Below are 25225 nucleotides of genomic sequence, written 5' to 3'. Positions count from 1 at the left end.
AAGTACTGATGATTGTACCTTATTATTTAAGAGGTGAAGATATCAGAGTCTACTAACTTCTAGCCAGTAAGTTGGATTGATTTTCTGGCTAGAGTCTAGAATTTAGTACTGAAGAAATGGTTTGTAAGCATTTAGAAAGAAAAGGCAGCATGGTTTTGTCCATGACAGGTCATGGTAGACTACTGTCATTTCCTTTTTTGATGAAGTTTCTATGCTGGTAGATCAAGGGAATTCTAGATGTAGATATAGTTTACCTAGATTTCAGCAAAGCATTCAGCAAAGTTTGTCATACTCTTCTTGGAGAGATGAGTCAGAACTTAACTGAATGACCGAACTCAAAGAATATTAGATAGGTGACAACTTGTTAGAATGCCTACCTTTGGCCCTATACTTTTCAACATTTTTATCAGAGTCTTAAATGAAGGCTTAGATAGCATGTTTTCAGAAGACACAAAGTGGGAGAGGTCACTAGTGCACTGGATCATAGAATCAGGAACTAAAAAGCAGTTAAGAAATTAGGACAATTAGATAAATCTTATTAGTTGAAATTTAATAGAGCCTACACTTGGATTCAGAATTTCCACTTTATGAACATAAGGGAGGCTTAGCCCAGCAGCAGTTTGTGTGAAAAAGATCTGAGGGTTTTAATGAACTACAAGCTCAATATGATTCAGTAATGCTGTGTGACAGTCACAAAAAGGTATTAAATGGAGAGACATATATGGCTCAGAATAGAGGAAATGTAATAGTCATTGTCAAGGATATGTATTGCTAGAAGAGAAAATGGGTTGGTTGTGTAGTAAGAGTGACAGATGGATTGACCTGAGTGCTACATTGGTATCTAAGAAATACAAAAAAAAAATCATCAAAGACACTGGGTAGACACTGTATGGAAGGTTTACAGAAAACAATGGACAAAAATTGGGAAGAATAAGAAACCATGGAGGTGTTTGGAACTGCCCTGGTGAGATGTATATCTGTACCAGTGAGATCTTAGAGCCACTGAAGAATGGCTGAAGAAAAGGAAGAAGACAGTTTTTACCGTAATATAAGGGCATAAAAGTAAGGCTAAATCCAAAACAGCTAGGGGTAGCCAGGTGGCATAGGGCAGCCTATGCCCTATGTAGTGGATAGAGTACTGAGTTTGAAGTCAGTAATACCTGTGTTTAAATCCAGCCTCAAGACACTTACTTAGCTGTGTAACCCTCGGCAAATCACTTAACCCTGTTTGCCTCAGTTTTCTCATCTGTTAAATGAACTAGAAAATGAAATGGTAAACCACTCCAGTATCTTTGCCAAGAAAATCCCAAAAGTGGTTGCAGTCCAACACGATTAAAAAGTGACTGAACACAATGAATGCAAGACACATCAGTTAATTAAATCAGAATTATTTTAAAGTCCTGCACTTTTAAGAAGATGGCAAAATTTTATAGTAGCCATTCTTCTAAAAGTTGGGGTAAAAAGAGTTCAGTGTGGGGTTTATCTCTCTGCTTTGTTGAAACTGGGATAGAATGATGGTAAATGCATAAATAGATAAAAGGCGTATTTCTAACTTTAGCAGGCACTTGTACCCACTGAAAGTAGGGAAGAGAGAAGAGGTAGAATTTTGTTAAATGGGAAAAAAGACAAAGCCACTGTGGTGGCCTTCAGGAGTTCCCCACATAAAGACAAAGTAGATAGTGCTTTTTACTTGAGACAGTTCCCATATTCCTATTAGCTGATTAACCACATGTAATATACTTATATGTATTGTTATTTCTTCAGAAATGCTTTGGAAACAGATTAAAACCATTCTGTAACTGTCAAGCATTAATATTAACTATTTTCTTAACATTTCTTCCCTAGAACTATATACATACTGATTACAGTCATCCTGTTAGTTAAATCTGGTAAAGTGCTAAGCATGATGATCTATTCTAATTGATTTTTAGGACTTACTTTCCTTTCTTGCTGTGCAGATCAGAGTGAACGCAAACCATTCTCCCGTACTGCTTAAGAATTACAGAAGATGATTTTTACATTGAACAATGATTTTGCAAGTTATACAGTCAAAATCCTAAAATAGAGATAATGTTATCACTTTATAGTACTGTAGGTCAGATATATATCTAATAGACATAATGTTCATTAGCCATGTAAAATAGCTGCACTTAATTGATACTTTCACAAACATTTCCACCAAAAAAGGAGGCTTTTGTCATGTAATGATATGCAGAAATGGCAACTGCAAAGTGGCCATATTTAAGTAATCTTGTGCTTCTATTTTGGACGTGTGACTAAATTAAATATCTTCTTTTTCAGGCAAGGGAAAGATACCAGCAGGGAAATGGTGGAGTGACTGAAAGAACTAGAATTCTTTCTGAGGTACAGAGAAAGCACTGCTGATATATTGATCCTGCACTTAGTTACCTAGGCTTTCAGATGCTGTTTTCAGTTGTGGAAAAGTCATGCCGTGAGCATAAATACTTGCTTTCTGCACTGGTTAATGTTCTCTTCAGCCATTTTTAACTGTACAAGTGTCCTGTGACTTTTAATAATCTTCTATAGGAGAAAAACCTTTAATTTTCTAATTGAAAATTCTTTATGATATGATTAAATCTCTAATTGCATAAATCATAATATACTACATCAGAATTAGAAGAAATATATAGTGTAAAAAGTATAACACTAGCCTGGGATTCTATGCCATGTAAGCAATGTTTTAATAACCATTCATTCCTTCTGTGATCTAGGGTTTTTATTTAACCTATTTTTATCTGTTTCACCATCCGTAAACTTGAGAGGAGAGATACTAATATAATAACTTCCTTCTGAGGGTTTTATGCCATTCATACCTATTATTTAATTCATTTTTATGTTCTTAGGAGTAAGATTCTAAGATTGTTCTATTCTAAGATTCTAAGTGAGAAGTTCTAGATTCTATTTCCCATTTTTTTAGTGAAAAACCCAAAACAGTAAATTTAAATTGACCAAGATCAGTGGACATCTTGGGACTAAACCCCACATTTTCTTTATTCTCAATCCAGTGATATTTCATAAACTATACTTTTTAATAGCTCAGGGAGAAATGAGGAAAAACTTGCTAATGATTTTCAAGTATTTTGATATATAGCATTAGAAATACTGTGAATCAAATTCTGTGGTGCACCCAATCAGATAAAACATTCTGTGGAAAAAAGTGCTCAGATATTTTAGGGAAATCAACAATTTAAGGATTCCAGGGAATCATTTAGTTTTCTAGAAGAGGTGGCTTTCCCAATTGTAACTTTGAGGTGTATGAAAAAATTAACTTGATTTATTTGAATGAGTATTATATGCCTTGGGAGTATTTTATTTAGACTAAATTATGAGAAAATAATACCTATTAAATTGCAGTAATGTCTAGATTGTATCAAACATTTTTCATAATTAACCAATAAGTAATTGGCCACACTTTCTAGTGGAAGTTTATGTTACTGCTGATAATAGACAGAAATAATGCAGTCCAGATGTAGGCTTGCAGATAAGGACTCAAAAAAAGATACAGCTTAAAAACATATTTTTTCATTTTAATATTACAGAATTCTAAACAGTATTTGTTTTAGCAGCAATGTTTTGCCAAGCTTTGCATTTTAACGTTTTGCCTCAATGTACATAAAGTTTTTTTGTTTGTTTGTTTTTTTCCTACAATACCAAACTATAAGAAAAAGGAACATCTTTTTTTTTCTCAAAATCTCAACACTGAAAAGATAAATATGAGGCATTTTGGAATCCCAAACCTCCTTAGGTGTTTATACTGTTTTAATTAATAACTGTTTATTAGGGAATAGCATAATAGGATATGCATATGTCACACACGTCTTGAACACCTCATTCCTAAAACAGTTTTAATAGATATACTCTACCATCTTGTAGCCTGGAAAAGTGAATAAGAAACTAATTTAGTGAATTTTAATGCTAATGTAAAATTCTTTGAAGATGAAAAATCTCTGATACTGTGTGTCCTGTCCTTTAGTGGCTCTACTAAGTAGGTGGGGGAGGAGAGTGAGTTGGACAGGGCCACATAGCACAGGGCAAAAGATTAGTTATATTCAGAGGATTTTCTGTGAGGGTCTTAGGAAGCTGCAGGAACTGAAGAGGCAGGAAGCAGGTCAAAAAAGCAGGTTGATTCAGCACATATCACTAGAAGCAGCTGAGACAAATGAAGGGATGCTATAGAATATATTGCCCTCAGATGGAAAGTGGCACCGGTGTTTTGGCCATGGGAATGGTGGAGGGACTTATATAAGGGATAGACTGGAGTCCTGAACGTCCTTTCTTTCTCTCTGTCGCCAGGTCTTGATGCCAAATCATCTCTATTGAGGTAGGGGACTAGGAGGTACCAGTGATTAGTGGTAAAGGGACACAGGGCTCAGTCTTGATATGTTAGCTAGGCAACTCTAAGATTGTACAATGGGAAAGATCCCAAAAGTGATGGGCTGGTACTGTTACACACTCATGCAGGATACCCCAAAGAAAGTGAACCAAAGGTTACCATACTGAGTATATGCCTAGTTCTTTTTATTACTGGAATCATGACCAGATTACATTCTTAATACTTACTTCACTTTTTTCTTCCTACCATAAGCATTCAGAATATTTAAATGGTCATTAAAGATACAGAGTTTATGAAAACCTTTTTTCCCTTCAATTTAAGATTACAGAAGAATTAGAAAAAGTAAAACAGGAAATGGAAGAAAAGGGCAGTAGCATGACTGATGGTGGTAAGTATATGCTCATTTTAAGGAAAAAATATGTCAATGAAAGAGATGAATGATTGCTAAATAAAAAATCTAGTTAGTAAAATATTACTAAGATAATGATTATGATTTTTGTATGAACTAGTTGTTTAACTTGTTGGAGGTGAAATACATAATACAAAAGACATTTCTAATTTTCAAAGCAATATTTTCTTGATTATAGTTCACTAGTAACTTGTCGACTGACTGATTTTTTTATTCGTCTTTTTGATGAAGTCGAAGAGAGAGCAAAAAGTATAAAAATAATCAGTTTATTAAACCAAATAGTACCGTATGGTAAAAGATAGATTTTTATTCTAGGTACAGCCAGAAAAATGTTGGTTCTTTGTACAAATGGGCACAAAAGTAGTAGTGGGAATGATCTTACATTGCTCTTCTTCCTACAGTAGACATGAAAGGGCAAGAGGAAACATTCACCAAAAATCAGCTCTCACAGTGAGCTAGATATATCTATTTTTTTTTCAATTTTCCTAAGATTTCCCAATTTGCCCAAAGCTTTCCCAAATGGGGCCGTTTATTTCCCATGTTGCACCACACCATAGCAGCCCTACTGCCCTTACATGGAAGGTGACTGACCTTCACTGCATTCTCCTTCTAATCTCCACCCATTATAACTCAAAAGGGGCACATAAAATCCTATTTATTCATCCTTACCCTTACAGCAGCCTATTCACTGGAAAAGAAAAAAAAAAGATCAGATAAAACATGTCACTGATGTCCAAAATACCACAGCAAAACTGTCAACAGTGAGTTGTTGGCTATATTTTTTAATCTCTCTTTTTTGTGTAAGGCAAAGATTAAAGAAATTGTTATTATGCAAACTCAATAGTAGACCACCACCCCAAAAATACAGTTTTATTCCATGTTATTTTTGTCTTACAGCTCCTTTGGTAAAGATTAAACAGAGCTTAACCAAACTGAAGCAAGAAACAGTCCAAATGGACATTAGAATTGGTGTAGTGGAACACACATTACTCCAGTCAAAACTAAAGGAGAAGTCAAATATGACTAGGGATATGCATGCAACAATCATTCCAGAATCTGCAGTAGGTTCTTATTAAAATTTATTGTACTTTGTTTTCTGCTCAGTTTTTTCTTAAGTCCAATTATATTTCATATTGCTTATTTAAAAAATAATTATACCTCACTGAACATTATCAGAATGTCTAAGATATCTTATTCTTCTGTGTGTATATATATATATATATATATATATACATATATATATTCACATACATTGTGTGATGGTGAATTTGACTTTGAGATGGAATATAATTTTAATAAAATAATTAGAAATTTTTATTAGTGGGCTTGTCTTTGTTTCTTATTACATATGCTAGAGCTGTGGAGGTATGGCTGGTTCTGCTCCTTTCTCATAAACCTTTAACAGTAACAAGTTAAATGAACATTTCCTAAAGGCCTGTTCCATGGAAAGCACTGTGTTGGAGTTGAGGAGAAGGGATATAAAACTAAATAAAATTATCTCTGACTACAAGAAGCTTAAACTCTAATTGTGGAGATAAAGGTATACAAATAACTGTAATACAAAATGTACTCAAACACTCCAATGCATCTATGATTTCCTTTCCAAAGCAACCTACCTATGCTGTGTGACCTTTGGCCCCCCATCATATAAATTTGCTGCAGGGGAACCTTTCTTGCATTCTCTTGATCAAAAGTATATCACTGGAGGACACGGTCCATTGGTTTACCTCCATTTATATGACCAGTCTGTCTTCTTTTTCAAAAATATGTTTCTTTGATACCATCTACTGCTTCTCCTATTTAATCCCATTTTTTTCAGTGTGTTGCCACCCTCTCAAGCCAGCCACGTACGTCTCTATTACCCTTTGAGTGATCTTCAACTTTAATCCTTCAGAGACTACCATAATCATTAATATGTATATATCATTTAAAAGTTTTCAAAGCATTTTACAGATATTATTCTCACAATACCCCTGGGAGGTAGTTGCTGTTATAATCCCCATTTTACAGAAGATGAAACTGAAACAGAGGTTAAATGACTTGGCCAGCATCACGCAAATAGTAAATGTTTGAGGTCAGATTTGAATTCAGCACTTCCTGACTCCAAGTCCATCTTTCTACTTACTGTGCCGTCTAGATGCAACCATATATTGTCATTGGAAGAATGTCAATATCAAAAAGATGCACTTTTGTTTCAGAGAAAATCTTAAGATCATTAAAATAACTTTGCAGTTTCTAAAGGCAGTCAAGACTATTCTTTTCCCTCTTTTTGATTCTGGGCCCAACCCATTGTCTATTTTCCATTTCTGTCAAAATCAAAATTTTTACACACGTGTGTATGCGTATATATGTGTATCTATATGATATGTGTGTATATGTCTGTATATATAGACAAGTGCTGTAAGTTACATATCCAACTGCATATTCAGTTCAATTCAAAAATATTTACTAAGGCTCTACCATGTGCTAAATGCTAGGGATACAAAAAGACGCAAAAGATAGTCCTGCCCTCAAAGAGCTTCCAACTTAATGGGGAAGACAACAAGCAAATGAATATATTCAAGGCAAGCTATGTTCAAGATGTATAGGAAATAAGAGTGGGAAGGCATTATTAATTAATTAAGAGGGGTTGCTGAAGGCATCCCGTAGAAGGTGGGATTTTAGTTGGTACTTAAAGGAAGCTAGGGAGGTCAGTAGTTAAAGCAAAGGAAGGAGAGCATTTCAGGCATGGGGGAGGATGGTTGGGGGGCAGCCAGAAAAAATGCTGGGAACAGAGAGATGGAGGGTCTTATTCATGGAACAGCTAGGAGGCCAGTGTCAGTGGATCAAAGAATACTTTTCTGGGAGTAACGTGTACAAAGACTGGAAAAGTAAGAGGGGGTTAGGTTATGAAGGGCTTTGAATGCCAAACAGAACATTTTGTGTTTGCTTCTGGACGCAATAACAGAGCCACTGGATTTTATAGAGTGGGGGGATGCCATGATCAGACCTGTGTTTTAGAAAAATAACTTAGTCTGAACAATAGCCATGAAAGACTGCCCCCTAAGATCTCAGCTTATCTCATTTAACTCTCTCAGTACCCTTTGAAGGCTTTAAGGTTCTAAAGGGTTGCTTGTTTCTTCTTTCTCCCTATTAAATTGTTAGCATTGAATCATCCTAGTGCTTCTTCCAACTGTTCAAATAAATTTACTTTTCTAGGTTTCTCTAAACTCTATTGTTTATATTTCAAAGTTTGTATTTAGCTTATTAGAAACTCTTAAAAGGTCTCTATTCTAATAAAAGTTCTTTTTTTCCCCTTATAAGGTTATACTTTGCTTTGTTAGATAAGTTATTCTTGGTTGATAGTCTATTACATTTTATCTTTTGCAATATTGTATTCCAAGATCTCTCATTTTTAGTAGAAGCTGTCAGGCATTATGTGATCTTGACTCTAGATCTTTGGTACTTGAACTCCTTTTCAGCTAGTTACAGCATTTTTTTCTTTTTCCTGAAAGCTCTGGATTTTGGTTGTTTCATTCTGGGGATTTACCCTTTTGGGGTTTCTTTCAGGAAGCCAGTGGTAAATTCATCTTATCTTTACTTGGCCCTCTGGTTCTAATAGATCTGGACATTTTTCATATATGATTCCTTGAGATAAAGTATCCAGGCTTTTTATTTTTAATCATGGTTTTCAGGAGTCCAATGATTCTTAAATTCCCTCCTCTACCTGTTTTCCAGATCAGTTTTCTAAATCAGATATTTTATATTTTCTTTTTTTTGTTTCAATCATTTTATTTTGTTCCAATATTTTTTGCTGTCTCATTTCTGTTTGGTCTGTTTGAGTTTTCAGGGATTCCATTTCTTGGGGAAGGTTTATCACTTTCTCTTCTAAGATTCTTATTCTCTTTCCAATTCTTTGCTCTAGAGCTTTTATTTCATTTTTTTAAAATTTCACTTAATTTATTGTAGTTATTTATATAGTCCTCATGGAAAATTAATGTTTCCTGTGTCTACTTGCAGTTAATAATATAAAAACAACTAACATTTATATAATGCTATGTGCCAGGCACTATACAAAAAGTTTCACAATTATCTCATTTGATCCTCACAACAACCCTTGGTGTTATTATTATCTCCATTTTACTGATGAAGAAACTGAGGCACACAGAGGTTAAGTGATAGCTATTAAGTGTCTGAGGCTGGCTTTAAATTCAGGTCTTCTTGACTCCAAGCCCTTGATTCACTGCCCCACCTAGCTGCCTAGTTGTTGAGTTATTTACTCCTTTTGGGGAATCTCCAAATTTGCAGTAATTTTTGATACTGGTTGTTATTTTCTCTGATTTACTCATTTCTCCAGCTTTAGTTCCTGAATTGGGCCTTTGTTTCAGGAAAAACCTCTGCCCCCTACTGTGCTTTTGGGTGAGATGGTCCACCCTGCTTGGTCTCAGCTTGGGTCCCAAGGATCTTAAACTGACCAACTCCCAGGATTAGTACACCCTTCTCTTCCCTGCCCATTAATTTTTGAGGTTCACAGTGCTGGAACTTCAGGGCCCTCTCTGATGTCTTATAACAGAGTGTTAGGGCCCTCAGAGACCATGGGTGTAAGCTCAGTCGCTCAAATAAACATTAAATGCCTTCTGCAAAGAAAGGCAAATAACAGCCTCTGCTCTCAAGGAGCTGACAGTCTAATGGAGGAGACAGCATGAAAGCAACTCTGTACAAACAAGCCCTGTCGAGGACAAACTGGAAATAATCATCACAGGGAAGGGGAATCAGGCTGCTGCCTGCTCCCACTCCCTGGGACTCCCAAGGTCTCCATACTGGGCCTTTTGGACCACCCTGGGACTTTGTCGGGATCCCATTTGCTCTCAATGCCTTCATGAAGACACAGAACTTTATAGGTTTCGTTGCTTGCTTGGGAGAATGCCTCTGCACTCGATTTGCTTGGCTGGAGGGCCTCCTTTTCCTTTGCCCATGGGCTTAGCTTCCTCTGCAGACTGTGTAGTTCTGAGGTGGAGGAAGCAACTGTAGATTGTCAATGGGTTTCTTGATCATTATTCAGTCTAAAACAAATGTCAGCATTTTGTCAGGCACCAGGCCCATTCAGGCATTTGTCTTGGCCAAAAGTACCCTTCAGCCTCTCTTGATGACAAGGTATTATCTGTGTTCTTACAACTTTCAGGGAATTTTTCCTGGCCATGTAAAAATTTTGTGAGAATAATCTACACATATATTGAGTGCATCCTACTTTGTATGACCTTAGGCGTGTCTCTTAATCTCTCTGAGCCTCAGTTTCCTCCCTTGAAAGATGAAGGGGTAAAGCATTTTAGGATGGCTTCTAAAATCCCTTAGCGCTCTAAATCTTTGATCCTAGTATTTATGATTTTGGAAGGAAACAGATGGGTTTTCACATATGAGATATTCTACAGTAGACTATATCATACAGTTGGCTGAAAGATTGAAAATAAAATTTTGAAAAGTGTGTGTACCCCACGTATATGTTAAAATTTAGAAAATGGAATATGAGCATCGAGTAGGTCTTTGTAATCTCCGTAGGGTCTTACTACGTAAAGCTAGTTGAGGAAGTCATGAGATGCTGTTGCAGTAGTTTTGTCCCGGAAGACAAAGTCACTCTTCTCCCTATTTTCCAGTTATCTGAAATTATCTTTTATTTTTCTTGGACAAATAAAAATTTTTAAAAATACAAATGTTTTAAAAGTCCTAGCTATATTGAATTTTGATGTTTAATTGTTTTAATGCTACATGAGATTTCGTGGAGAAAATGATTCTGTTAGAGGTATCATCCAGTTTCTGTTGCCCCCAGAAAAATACTAGACATTTTAACTAATGTAGGGTAGGTGTTCCCAAGCATGAGGAGGAGAACAGGTATCTAGCCTTAATTTGCACTTAACTCACATATAATGAAGAAGAATTTCATAAGGAAAAGAAAAAAATGACAAACTCTTCAAGTGAAGGGCTGTTTGTGCTCAGCTGTGCTAATGAACAACAAACTGGCCAGCCATCCCTGAAACAAAATAAAAGATATTTGGTTGGGTAGTTATTATTGTGGGTGTTAGACTTTCTATTGGACATAGAGAATGGCATAAATTTAGAGAAAGGCAACAGTGATGACAAGTTGGTAGAAGTAATATTATGTGTAATTAATCAGGTTCCCGTCCTTTATCACATTCTTTATAACCTTTTTCTACTTTTGTTTTCATTATTTAATTTTTTACCTTCTCCTATATACTGTATTCCACCTTCCTTCCAAACTCATTGAAGATCATCCGAACAGATAAAAATATATCATCATGTATAAATTACTTCATTACTCAAGAAGATAATAATCAATACAATGGGATGTGAGCCTATTTATTTAATTTGTTTCTCAGGAGGAAGAGGAAAAGCAAAAAAAAAATACACCATGAGATAGCAGGTAGATTAAATAGCCCCAGAATTTTTCTCTATTTATAATTGCATAGGCAAGAATAGGGACCTGGTTTAGAAAGGAAGGCCTACCCTAAAATTTCACCAAGTTAGTGTTGATTCCCAAAATTTTTTTTTTTAATACAGGCAAATGAGAGAGTAGAAAGATTATCTGATAAATTAAATCAGGCATTCATCCAATGTTGTTCAGTCATTTTTCAGTTGTACCTGACTCTTCATGAATCCATTTGGGGTTTTCTTGGCAAAGATACTGTAGTGGTTTGCCATTTCCTTCTCAAATTTATTTCTGAGATGAGGAAACTGAGGCAAACAGGGTTAATTGACTTATCCAAGATCAATTAACTAGTAAGTGTTTGAGGCCGGATTTGAATTAGGGAGGAGTAGTCTGTCCTGACTGCAGGACCAGCACTCTCTCCATTGTGCCACCTAGCTGCCTCCCCTCAAAAAAAGTGCTGTGTTCCCCACCCCAATACTTTGACTCAACAAGTTTGAATCATCCAGCTAATTGTTTCGGTTTTCATCTGTGACAAGATTTGTTAGTGGATGGTGTCAGCTACCCTCATTTGTACCAAATGCACTAAGATTTTGCAGGTCCTCCTGATCCTTTAAGACAAAGTACAGCATTTAATAATGTAATTAAGAATTATGACTTTTTTTTCAATCAGTCAAGAATTTATTAAGCACCTATTATACCAGATACCGTGCTAGCTGTTGGAGAATACCAAAACCAAAACAAACCATCAGAAGAAAACAAAATCTTGAAAATCCCTTGCCCTCAAGAAGCTTACATTCTATGGGAGGAGAAAGTATGGATACCAATAAGTATACACCAGGCTCCTTTGGGGAGAGGGTACCTGACTAAAGTTTTTTTTTTAACTTTTGTTTTTAAAACTTCAGGTTCTAAATCCTCTCTCCTTCTCCCTCCCCACTCACCCCCAACGATAAGGCAAGCAACTCAATACAGGTTACACACGTGTAGTCATGCAAAACACCTCCATAGTAGTCATGTTATGAAAAACTAAGTCTATTTCCCTTAATCCTATCCCACCCACCATTTTTTCTTTTCTCTTTTGACCCTGTCCCTCCTTAGAAGTGTTTGCTTCTGATTACCCCCTCCCCCAATCTGCCCTCCCCTCTATCATCCCCCTGCTCTCTTGTCCTCTTCCCCCCCACATTTTCCTGTAGAGTAAGATAGATTTCCATACCCAATTGAGTGTGTATGTTATTCCCTCCTTAAGCCAAATCTGATGAAAATAAGATTCACTCATTCCCTTTCACCTTCCCCCTCCTCCCCTCCACTGTAAAAGCCTTTTCTTGTCTGTTTTATGTGAGACAATTTACCACATTCTATCTCTCCCTTCCTCCTCCTCCCAGTGTAATCCTCTCACCCCTTAATATTATTCTCCAGATATTACACCTTCATCTTCAACTCACCCTGTGTCCTCTATTTATCTATCTATATCTATCTGTATCTATATCTATATACATATATACGTATAATTTTTTTCCCTCCAACTACTCTAATACTGATAAAGGACTAATAGTTACAAATATCATCTTTCTATGCAGAATGTAAACAGTTCAACCTTAATAAGTCTCTTATGATTTCTCTTTCCTGTTTACCTCTTCATGTTTCACTTGAGTCTTGTATCTGAAAATCAAATTTTCTATTCATCTCTGGTCTTTTCATCAAGAATGCTTGAAAGTCCTCTATTTCACTGAATGTCCATTTTTTTCCCCTGAAGGATTATACTCAGTTTTGCTGGGTAGGTGATTCTTGGTTGTAGTCCTATCTCCTTTGCTCTCTGGAATATTATATTCCAAGCCCTGCAGTCCCTTAATGTAGAAGCTGCTAAATCTTGTGTTATCCTGATTATGTTTCCACAATACTTGAATTGTTTCTTTCTAGCTGCTTGCAATATTTTCTCCTTAACCTAGGAACTCTGGAATTTGACTACAATATTCCTAAGAGTTTTCCTTTGGGGATCTCTTTCCGGAGGTGGTCAGTGGATTCTTTCAATTTCTGTTTTGCCTTCTGGTTCTAAAATATCAGGACAGTTTTCCTTGATAATTTCTTGAAAGATGATGTCTAGGCCCTTTTTTGATCATGGCTGATAGTTCAGTAATTTTTAAATTATCTCTCCTGGAGAGAGGTCAGTTGTTTTTCCAACAAGATATTTCACATTGTGTTCTATGTTTTCATTCTTTTGGTTTTGTTTTACAGTGCCTTGATTTCTCATAAAGTCACTAGCTTCCAATTTCTCCATTCTAATTTTTAAGGAAGTATTTTCTTCAGTAAGCTTTTGAACTTCCTTTTCCATTTGGCCAATTTTGCTTTTTAGGGAATTCTTCTCCTCATTGACTTTTTGAACCTCTTTTACCATTTGGGGTAGGCTATTTTTTTTTGTTTTGTTTTGTTTTTTATTTTTGCTTTTTTAGGCAATTGGGGTTAAGTGACTTGCCCAGGGTCACACAGCTAGTAAGTGTCAAGTGTTTGGTCTGAGTCCAGATTTGAACTGAGGTCCTTCTGACTTCAGGGCCGGTACTCTATCCACTTCGCCACCTAGCTGCCCTGGGTTAGGCTATTTTTTAAGGTGTTATTTTTTTCAGCATTTTTTATTTTGGGTCTCCTTTAGCAAGCTGTTGACTTCTTTTTCATGGTTTTCTTACATCACTCTCATTTCTCTAACCAGTTTTTCTTCTATTTCTCTTACTTCTCAAAATCCTTTTTGACTCTTCCATGGCCTGGGACCAGTTCATATTTTTCTTAGAGGCTTTGGATGTAGGAGCTTTGACTTTGTTGTCTTCTTCTGGTTGTATGTTTTGATCTTCTTTGTCACCAAAGTAAGATTCTGTGGTCTGACTCCTTTTGCGCTGCTTGCTCATGATTCTAGCCAATTACTTTATAGAAATGTGTTTTATCTTCATTCTTGGTATTCTGTAGTTATTTAATGAAACTAAAACCAAGGGAGCATCTAAAAGAAGTGCCCAGAAAGCACAGGAAATTGATGGAATGAAGGGAAAAAATTAGAATGGTGTCTAAAGGTATGGAAAGAGGTTGAAAACACATGAGGACAGGAGCACAGATGAAGTATAGAGGGCTCTGGAGACCTGCATCAGTCCCTCTTCCCTAGCCTAGCACTGTGGCATTTCCTACTCTTCCCCCTACTGGGCCTTGACTTCTCTCAACAATGACATTAATAGCCCCTGGAGTTAGAAAATAATAGTGGAGCATCTAAGCACCATAAACAACTGTCAAGTTGAAAGTTCTCCATAGCAAAGATGTACCAAATGTATTTTTCTTAGAAATTTCATTGTAGTACTTACCAAGAACATCTTGCTGTCCATTTGTGTTAAACATTAAAACCATTAGCGCACATGGTTCGTTTTGACAAACTATTTTTGTATTACCATGTTCTATTACCCAAAACAATTTGCTTTCCTTGAAGTTCAAGCCCTCTTGGCTAGACTGTTGCAGTAGCCAACTAATTGGTTTCCCTGACCCCAGTCCCTCCCCACTCCAGTCATCCCCATTCAAGCTGCTAAAATGATCCTCAGCAAAGAATAAGACTGAACAGGTCATTCATTCTCTTGATCATGATTCCCTGTTTTCCCTTTGATAAAATATACACTCCTCAGCTCAGCATTTAAAACCCTTCACAATCTGCTTCTAGTTACTCTTTCAGACTTATTTCATGTCTTTCTCATTATGCAGTACACTTTCAAGCCAAGTTGATCAACTGAATGTTACCCAAACTTGATATTCCTTCCCTGTCTCTGTGCTTTTGCATGGAGTTGTCTCCCCATAGCTGTAATGCCTCTTCGAATCCTTAACTTCATTCAGGGCTCAGCTTGTTTATCACATATGGGAAACCTTTCCTGATGTTCCTCATTGTTTATGTTATACGTAAATTGTCTGTTTTCATATTATATTCCCCTTCCCCCATAGCATGCAAATACCATGAGGTCTGGAACCCATTTGTTTCTTTGTCTTTGTAGCCCTAACATTCAGCATGCAGCCTTTGCATGGTGAGTCTCTAATACCTGTTTGCTGGATTGAATTGGATTGGCAACCAGGGAGATGTGCTTATGATGCTGGCATCCATATTCCCTAATTTGCAGCTCACCTCAGGATACATCCTCAGAAGAAGTAGTAGGGCCATGTTTAATTGTGTGTACAATGATATTTCTGTATGGGGAAAAAGAAGTCCAGTTAGTCAATCAATAAATATTTATTGAGCACCTTCTATGTTCCGGGCATTGTGCTAAACTCTAGGGATACAAAGGAAAACGAAAGACAGTACCTGACCTCAAGAAGCTCGTAGTCTGATAGGGGAGACAATATGCAAACAACTATGTACAATCAAGCTATTGCTACTTTTGAAAATTAATGTAAACTTTGCTTGCCTTCTCAATGGGGAGAAGGGGGAAGGGAGAAAATTTGGAACTCAGAGTTTTAAAAATGAATGTTGAAAATTGATTTTACATGTAACTGGGGAAAAATAAAATATTAAATTTGTAAAAAGCCCCCAAAAAATGTGAAATCAGAGACAAGGTTCTAAACATGATCAATTTATTAGTTAGGCTAACAGTAACCAGTAAATTGGGCCAATTGCTTCAATGACCAAAGACTCTGAGTGAGGGCCTGACAGGGTTTTTTAAACGTAGATGTGTCTTTCTTCTAATTGGTCTGAGATTAAATCATTTAGACTGCCCCTGGCAAAGGTAAAGCAATACTGACTGGTAGACATTTTAATGAGTAGGTGGATTAAGAGTCACCTCAGCTCTTCCTAATTACTAATTTCCTAATTACTTCCTTCCTTCCTTGAGGAATAATCCTCAAGTGATAGGATTAGGCTCCAGACTAGCTGGTAATCAGATAATCAACAGGGAATGTAGGCAGGAGAATTAAAGGGGATCTGGAAAGGATTCCTGAGGGAAGCCAAGGAAGCCAGGAGGTGGAGATGGGGAGGGAGAAGATTCCAGGTTTGTGAAAATGTCTAGAATCTAGAGATGGAGTGTCTTGTGTGAGGAACAGCAAAGAGGCCTTTGTCAGTGGATCACAGACTAAGTATAAGATGTTGGAAGACGAGAAGGTGAGGGGAGAGAAGAGGGCAGGTTATGAAAGGCTTTGAATCCAAAACAAGATTTTCAGTATGTAACAAGAAATTAATTGAGTAGGGTAGTGACATTGTCAGACTCAGTGACAGCTAAGCAGAGGATGGACTGGAGTGGGGAGAGATTTGTGGCAGGGAGACCAACCAACATTCTTTTGATTGTCCAGCTGTGAGGTGATATGGGCCTGCACCACAGTAATGACAGTGTCAGAGGAGAGAAGGGGGTGTATTTGAAAGATGTTACAAAACAATAGGTCTTGGCAATAGATTGGATTGGGGGAGGTGGGTTTGAAAGAGAATGAGGAGTGAAGGATGATGTCTAGGTTGCCAACATGGGTAAATAAAAGGATGGTGGTATTCTCCACTGTAATTGGGAAGTTAGAAAGAAGGGAGATTTTGGTGGGAGGAGGAAATAATGAGTTCAGTTTGGGACATGTGGTATTGAAGATGTCTTTGGGACATTCCAGTTTTGGAAGTCTAATCGATAGTTGGAGATGCAAGACTGGAGGTTAGGTTAGATAAGTAGATTTGAGAATCACCAGCATAGAGATGATTAATATTACATAGAGATATTGATATGATAGAGATAATTGAATCCATGAGAGCTGATAAGACCACCAAATAATATAAGGAGAAGAGAAGAGGGCTTAGAGAGAGCCTTGTGGGACATCCACAGCTAATGGGCATGACCTATATCTAGCAAAGGAGACTAAGAAGCAACCAGAGTAGGGTCACAAAAACTTGAGAAAAAGGAGGTTTGTTCATTTCTTGTCTCACAACTTGACTTATATGGGAATATGTTTACATGATTGCACATGTATAACCTATATCAGATTGTTTGCCATCTTGGGGGGGGGGGATAGGAGGAAGGGAGGAAGAACAAATTTGAAACTCAGAATCTTATAAAAAATGAATGTTGAAAACCATCTCTACATGTAATTAGAAAAACTAAAATACTATTTACCAAAAACGAAGAGGGCAATTGATAGTGTCAGAGAATACAAAGATGTCAAGAAGGATGAGAACTGAGAAAAAATGCCTTTGGATTTATAACTTCTTGTTCAACCATTTCCCCACACTTCGAGGTTTTCTTGGCAAAGATACTAGAGTGGTTTGCCATTCCCTTCTCCAGCTCATTTTACAGATGAGAAAACTGAGGCAAACCAGGTTAAGTGAATTACCCAGGGCCACATAGCTAGTAAGTGTCCGAGGCCAGATTTGAACTCACAAAGCTGAGTCTTCTTGACTCTAACCTGGCCCTCTATGCACTGCACCACCTCGCTGCCCCAATTTGTCACTTAAGAGATTGTTAATTTTGGGAAAGCAGTTTTGGTTGAATGTTGAAATTAGAAGCCAGACTGCAGAAATTTTTTAAAAAGCAAAAGGAAAGCAAGTGGGGGCACCTATTGTAGATGGCCTCAAGCAATTTAGCCAGAAAAGGAAGGAGAAATGAGGGATGCTAGCTACGAGGGGTGGACATATCCAGTGAGGGGTTTTTGAGGATGGGAGATGCACGGACATATTTGTAGCCAGTAAGGAAGGAGCCGCGGAACAAGTAGCTATTGAACAAAAGTAAGAAAGTGATAATGATAGAGGGCGCGGTCTGCTGGAGAAGACAGGTTGAAATGAGCTGCTTACCATAGAAAGGGCTTGCCTTGGCAAGGGAAAGTGTCACGTCTCCATATGAGATGAGAGGAAGAAGTAGATAGTGACACAAGGCATGTGAATTGAGGAAGAGGGGAGAAGAGGAAACTTTTGGTGAGGAACTTCTGTTTTTTCCAATGTAATGTAAGGCAAAGTTCTCAGTTGAGAGGCTGGGGAAAGGGGAACCGTGAGAGGTTTGAGGAGGGATAAAAATGTTCGGAAAAGCTACTGTGGTGAGTGGTCTAGTGAGTAAATTAGGGGAATGTAAAAGGATTACCTTGCAGCAGTAAGCAGCAGTTGATATTACAGAACACAAATTTGTAGTGGATCCAGTCAGTGCAGTTTCAGGATTTTTTTTTCAGCTTCGTTAGGCGGCACATAAGCAGGAGCAAAGGCGGAAGATGGTGAGGGTAATTCACGGCTGTTTTGGCAGGACGAGATCAGCGATGTGGTAAGGGAATCAAGACGAGAACAGTGTCAGGAGGAACTGGTTCACTAAGGGAGTCCAAGATGGGGAGGGGGAGGAGAATAAAGGGGGTAAATCCCTAGGGAAGTATTTAGGGGTTCAGAGGTTAGCAGTCATAGTGAAGAAGAGCAGGGTTCACGAGGCAGAGGAAGAGATGGAATAAGCCAATTGTGATCAGATACGAGAATTTCAGAGTTTATAAACATGGAAGCAGAGCACTTGTGGCTGATGGCAAGATCAGAGGTAAGACCATCTCTGTGTGTGGCTGAGGTAGAATGAAGGAGTAGGTCATGAGAAATGAGCCAGTTGAGGAACTCAGAGGTAAAGGTGTTTGAGGGAGTATCAGTGTACACATTGAAGTCCCCTAATATGAGGGCTGGGAAGCTAGGTGGCCCGAAGACCTGAGTTCAAATCTGACCTCAGACACTTACTAGCTGTGTGACCCTGGGCAAGTCACTTCACCCTGTTTGCCTCAGTTTCCTCATCTGTAAAATGAGCTGGAGAAAGAAATGGCGAACCACTCCAGTGTCTTTGCCAAGAAAATCCCAAGCGGGGTCACAAAGAGTCAGGCCAACTCAACAACAGCAAGTATGAGGGCAGAAGTTGGGGAGGAGAGAAAGACCGTGAGTCAGGCACTGAACTCTTTGAGGAAGGAAGGAGGGTTTTCTGGGAAGGATCTTACTTCTATAAGTTTATGCTTTCTTACCTCCTCAAAGGCCCCAGAATTCACCTAAATGATTGCTCTATAAAGGGCTACCAGTCCATTCTTGCCTTTGTTGATGTTGCTGTTGTTTTTAAAAACCAAGTCTTTTCTGCACTGACTAGATTGGACCAGCTATGAAAGTAAGTGGGCTTCAAAAAAAACCCATTGTCTGCATGGACAACTAATTTTAATCTCCATTCAACCAATGTTTATGAGCGCCCTAGCTGCCCACTCCCACTTCCTTTTTACTTACTCCTTATCATGCCAACAGGCTAATAAGTTCTCAGCATCTGCTACAGCAAATATTCAGAGACTGTGCCCTTGCAACTGAAATAACTATTAGGCCTGCTTCCTGCATTGTTTGACTATCCAAGTAGCTAACAGCAAAGTGGATCTAATTAATTCTGTAGCAGTTACCCATTGAACGTGCCAAAAGAACTGAACAAACTGACCGTGCCCGTACAGATTCAGAGATTACACGTAAAAACAGCCAGTTGCCCACAAGCCCGTGTTCCCACTTGCATTCCAGCATAACTCAAAGGGCACAGAAAGAACAGCAGGTAGAGCTAAATTTCTTTTAGACTCTCCAACTTTCGTTGCTTATTGCCCAATTTTTCCCAAGCCCACTGTGGTTTCTTTAGACACTGAATATTTTAGCATATTCATATGTTCATGACTGGATTCACTATTTCAGATATCAGATATGCTAAATTGGCTTGCTAAGCATATATCATTTACCACCCAGTTTCCCTTCCTTCCCTACCTCTTTTAATTTGGGTTGACTTTTATTTTTAACAATGTAAAATAAGCATCACATTTATGCTACATTTTGAGGGTTGCAAAGGCAGCTAGATGGCGCAGTGCAGGGCCTGGAGTGAGGAGGAATTTCCTTCACATGTCCAAATCCGGCCTCAGACATTTCCTAGCTGTATGACCCTGAGCGAGTCACTTAACTCTGTTTGCCTCAGTTTCTTCATCTGTAAAATGAGCTGGAGAAGGACATGGCGAACCACTCCAGTATCTTCACCAAGAAAACCACAAATGTATATGATTGTGAGGGAGTACTATTTTGCTATAAAAAGTGATGTGCTAGATGCTGTCAGAAAAACCTGGAAAGACTGAAATGAACTGATGCAAAGTGAAATGAGTAGAACCAAGAGAATGTTGTACACAGTAACAGCAGTATTGTAAGATGATCAGCTGTGAATGACTTAGCCATTCTCAGCAATACAGTGATCCAAGACAACTCTGAAGGACTTATGATGAAAAATGCTATCCATCCCCAGAGAAATAACTGATGGAATCTGTATACAGATCTAAGCATACTTTTTCTACTTTCTTTATTTTTCTTGATTTTTATTTCGGTCTATGTTTTCTTTTACAACAGACTAATATGGAAATATGTTTTACGTGACTACATATGTATAACATGTATCGAATCACTTGCCTTCTCAATGAGGGAGGGGTGAGGAGGGAGGAAGAGAATTTGGAACTCAATTTTAAAAAATGAATGTAGAAAATTGTTTTTATGTGTAATTGGAGGGGGGAAAAAAGAAACAGAAAGAAAAGAAAAATCACAAATACGGTTATGAAGATTCAGACCTGAACAACTGAGCAACAGCAAAAAAGGGTTACAAAGCACATCCCTCACAATCCGGTAAAACTAAATAGGTAGATAATATGGGATAAAATAAAGGAAAAACTTCTCAAAAATTAAACTATTTTATTCTCATGGCCTGAGAATGCATTTGATTTTATTATCAAAATAGAAATGGATTGAGTTACTAGGTATAGATGTTTCTTTGATGTCAACTTGATAGTTGGGACAAGATAAATTTGTCATATGAATGAATGAATAAAAAAAATATTTATTAAGCTCTTTGTGCAAAGAATTACCTAAAACACCAGGGATACAACTAGATAAGTTTTGGTTTCTCAGGCCTGGCATTCACCACATATTACTATAAGCTCTTTATAGTTATTCTTGTTTTTAAGTGCAAAACAAAAATTGACTGAGCTGAAATGCCCTCTCCAAATTCATACAGGGAGTCAGTGGCACAGCAGGTGTTTTCTTGCCTGTTACTTAGCAGATGGGAAATACCAGGAAGCTGTAAGAAATAGTGACAATGAATTATTGGTGGTACCTTTCTTTCAAATTCAGGAGCACACTGGTTTTGCTAGTAGTGTTTATTTACCAGGATCTGACACAGAAGTATTCCATTATCGCAGCCTCATACGTTCAAAAACGGTCAGCCTTGTCTGGTTACTTTTTTTCTTTGTTTGGAAGTAACCATTGGTCATGATGAAAAGAGACTAGTCTTAGCTTGGCCTTATGAAATCACTTTTGCCTGCAGTGATTTATGTAATGCGGCCCACGAATTTAATCTGGAACTTAGGACACAGAGACTTTTAGAAAGACAGTTGGACTTGAAGTAAGGAAACCAGAATTCTAGTCCCAGAGCCACCATTTATCAGCCATGTGACCTTAGGCAAATAATAATAACTGCTCAGAATAACTCTGTGAGATAAGTAATACAGAAATTATTACTCCATTTTGCAGATGAAAAAAGTTAAGTGCCTAAGGTCACATAGCTGGGGCTGATTCAAATCAGTGTTCTAAGGCCCAGTCCTGTGCTCTGTCTATTATGCCATACTGCCTTCTCCTAAGAGAAGTTTCTGTTTACTCAAATACAAAATAACGATAATATTATTTGGACTACCACTTCACAGGGGTGTTAAAAGGAAAGCATTTTTGGAAACTGCATTATATAGAATATATAATAGTTCACATATGAATATATATTATGCACACATGTATATATAGATACATACATGGGTTCATATATGACTTAATGTTATATGTATGATCAGAACTCCCCTTTGCCTTGAAAAAAGACCTTGAGTATACGTTTTTGTTACTCTGATTTATGATGGATCTCAGACTTAATATAAACTTTTCCCTCCTGCATAAAAGCTGAATCCGCACATCTCATTTTTTTCCCCTAAAGTATGTTAATTCTGTTGCAGTCTGGGGGTGTTGGGAACCCCAAAATTCAAGGGCAAAATGCACAGCTTTTGCCTCAAAAGAATTCAACTCAAGCCTTCTTTCAGTCAGAGACAAGGTTTATTAAAACGCTGGTTGAGATGGGTACAATTTTAAGAATCTGTGCTATTGTGCCACTTGCACTGACAAGCGGACCAGATTCTTAAAGGATCTGAGCAATTTAATGGGACCCTTATATACAAAGAGACTGTGGGAAGATCTGGATGTGGTCAAATAGCTTGGGGTGACTGGGAGGTAACAGAGAAGGGGTCTAGATGGGATTAAGGAGTGGCGAAATAGCCTGGGCTGGGACCTGGTGCAGACAATGAGGGCTACCATGAAAGGGCAGTTAAAAAGATTATACTGGGATGGGATGGGTGCCTCACACCAGAGATATGGGATTAGGGCCTCTGAGTCCCTTTAGGGGTCCAGCATAAATCCCATCCCCTATCAGTTCCAGGCTACTTATTTGAAAATTCAATTAAAATTTTTTTGATATAGACATTAGTAAAATTTTGCATTATATACATATGTATGTATATGTATACATACATACACACACATATATATATATAGTCTCAATCATTTTCAAAGAAAGGCAGCATACTATAGTATATAAGAGGGGCCAGCCTTGGAACCAGAAGACCTGGGTTGAACTCCTGAGTCTGAAGCATAGTAGCCAGGTGGTCTTGGATAAATTTAACTTTACTTCTCAGTGCCTCCAACAACTTAATTTTAAGTAATAGGTCAGTAGAAGGAGTTTCTACACTGTGAGTTCCCTACCCAATGAAATGTACTAGGCCAGAAGACCCCCTCCAATTATTTTTTTCAAAATGCTTTCACTCTCACATCTATTATTACATTGACCTTCGCAATGCCTTAGTGAGGTCATTAAATAGTTAAGGCAGATATTGTTAGGCGGTGGACTTGACAGATGAGGGAACTAAAATTCAAAGAGGTTAAGGAATTTTCCCGATGTTAGTTACTTAATGATGGAGTCAGATCTAGAACCTTAGTCCACTAGCTCCCAGCCCAGTCTTCTTCCTGCACTGTTTGTCTCTGTCTCTCTTCTTTTCTCCCTGCCCCACTTCCTCTCTTTCTCTACGCCTGTTTCTGTCTCTCCCCCTTTCTGTCTGTGTGTATTTTGTTATTCAGTCATTCCAGTCCTGTCTGACTCTTTGTGACCTCATTTGGGGTTTTCTTTGCAAAGATACTAGAGTAGTTTGCCATTTCCTTCTTCAGCACTTTTTACAGATGAGGAAACTGAGACAAACAGGGTTAAGTGACTTGTCTCTCTCTCTCTTTCTCTCTCTCTATATATATACTCTCTCTATATATACACATGTACATATATACACATACATATGTGCAGATTAAGTTAATATACAAGTTAATCATATTTAATATCCCTAAGATGAAAAAGAATATTAATAATAGATCTTATAGTGAAAGTTGGATAATTTCCTGAACTTAAGTCAAAGATAGCCTGTGGGTTTAAAGTCTTTTTTTTAAAATGAGAAATATCCGTGACTTTAATATATACTCACCGACTCATGTATCTAAATAATTCTGTAACCTGGTATTTGTCAAGGACTTTTCATCTAGAAAGCTCAAAATATATTTCAAAATTTATCTCATCAATACTCAGTACCATCCCTTCAATAACATCAGGGCCATAATGTCATGATTAAAATGAGAATGTGGGAGGTAATGGAATGTTAAGTAACGAACCCAAGACTACAATTCAAATGCTTTTTGCTATTGGCATTTCCATCCTGGTCTGGCTTTTCGCTCCAAGAAACAACACTTGAATGACACCAAAGAGGATGCTGCAATTTCGGCATGACTCCCCCCAGTGTCACAGTTGCACCCAATATTAAGAGAAAAGCCCTGTGGCTACTCTAAAAGTGGAAGGATATGAGGTAGCGGGTTGGAACAAAAGAAAATATTGTATGTCGACCTTGGGTGTTCATAAGTGTCCTTTGAAAAAGACGGAAGAACACAGAAATGCATTCTTGTGCAATTGTAATTAAAAACTGAGCCTCAAAATGAAAAACAGGCTACCTCAGTGGACTTCACAGTGACTTGGTCACACCCAAGCAGGACATTCTGGCTTTGGTTCATTCAATCGTGAGCCTTCACTCTGAATTTGAGCATAAGTATGTTGTTACTACTACCTTTCCTACCTCCTCTTGATTGTGTCTTGCTGTAGATAACCTGTCTTCAAAGAGTAGCTCGTAGCCCTCTGACATTAGCAACTCTCCTATTCACCACCTTTACCACAGTGTAAGGGTATATGAGATATCATACCAGGTCACATTAGTGACCCATTTAGCCCATGAACCTATCACTGACCATGCCTTCCATCACCTGTAAGAGGATATGACTATCAAAGATCATGCCAAGCATCCACCTTCCTTCAATAATCTTTTTATAGACCTCATACACGAACTTATCCTAAACTATTTGTGTGTGTAACTCTTTAAGGTTTTCAAAGCTTTGTCCATACATAATTTCATTTGATCCTCAAAACAAACCTATGAAACAAGTACTACTATTATCCCCATTTTACTTATAAGGAAAACTGAGGCTGAGAGGGGATAAGTGATTTGCCCAGAGTCATACAGCTAGTGAGTTTCTCAGATGGAATCTCTACTTAAGGCTTCCTAACTTCTTGACTATACAAGTCCAGCACCCTTAACCACTGTCACCATAGAGAGATACATGCATGTATAATTTAATATAAAAGTCAGGGTAACGTAGTGAATAGAAGATAAACTCAGGTGGGAGTCAGAGAGAACTGGGTTTTAATCCTGCCTCTGACTTATAGTAGCATGTGACCACGGGCAAACTACCACCTCTCAGTGTTTCAAGAAACTCTTTAAGACTATAAATTACATGGGGCAGTGGATAGACCACCAGCCCTGGAATCAGGAAGACCTGAGTTCAAATCCAGCCTCAGACACATAACACTTACTAGCTGTGTGACCCCGGGCAAGTCACTTAACCCCATTGCCTAGCCAAGAAAGAAAGAAAGAAAGACTATAAATTACAATTTGCCAA

The 25225-nt window shown here is 37.8% G+C and overlaps 1 protein-coding gene across 1 annotated transcript in view; it reads left to right on the top strand.

Annotated features, from left to right (window-relative positions):
• The window catches only part of IFT57 (intraflagellar transport 57), a 76351-nt gene extending 70388 nt beyond the window's left edge, over positions 1-5963 (top strand). Inside the window, exons 9-11 of the mRNA XM_027868201.1 lie at positions 2302-2364; positions 4676-4742; positions 5661-5963. Of these exons, the coding sequence (XP_027724002.1) occupies positions 2302-2364; positions 4676-4742; positions 5661-5839 (309 nt within the window). The 3' untranslated portion in view covers positions 5840-5963. The remainder of the gene's footprint in view (positions 1-2301; positions 2365-4675; positions 4743-5660) is intronic.
• Positions 5964-25225: the final 19262 nt, after the last annotated feature.

This window comes from Vombatus ursinus, unplaced genomic scaffold (genome assembly GCF_900497805.2).
Source record: "Vombatus ursinus unplaced genomic scaffold, bare-nosed wombat genome assembly UNPS02001419.1, whole genome shotgun sequence".
Lineage (NCBI taxonomy): Eukaryota > Metazoa > Chordata > Mammalia > Diprotodontia > Vombatidae > Vombatus > Vombatus ursinus.
The sequence above is the reverse complement of the archived record's forward strand: the minus strand, read 5'-3'. Positions and strand labels throughout refer to the sequence as shown.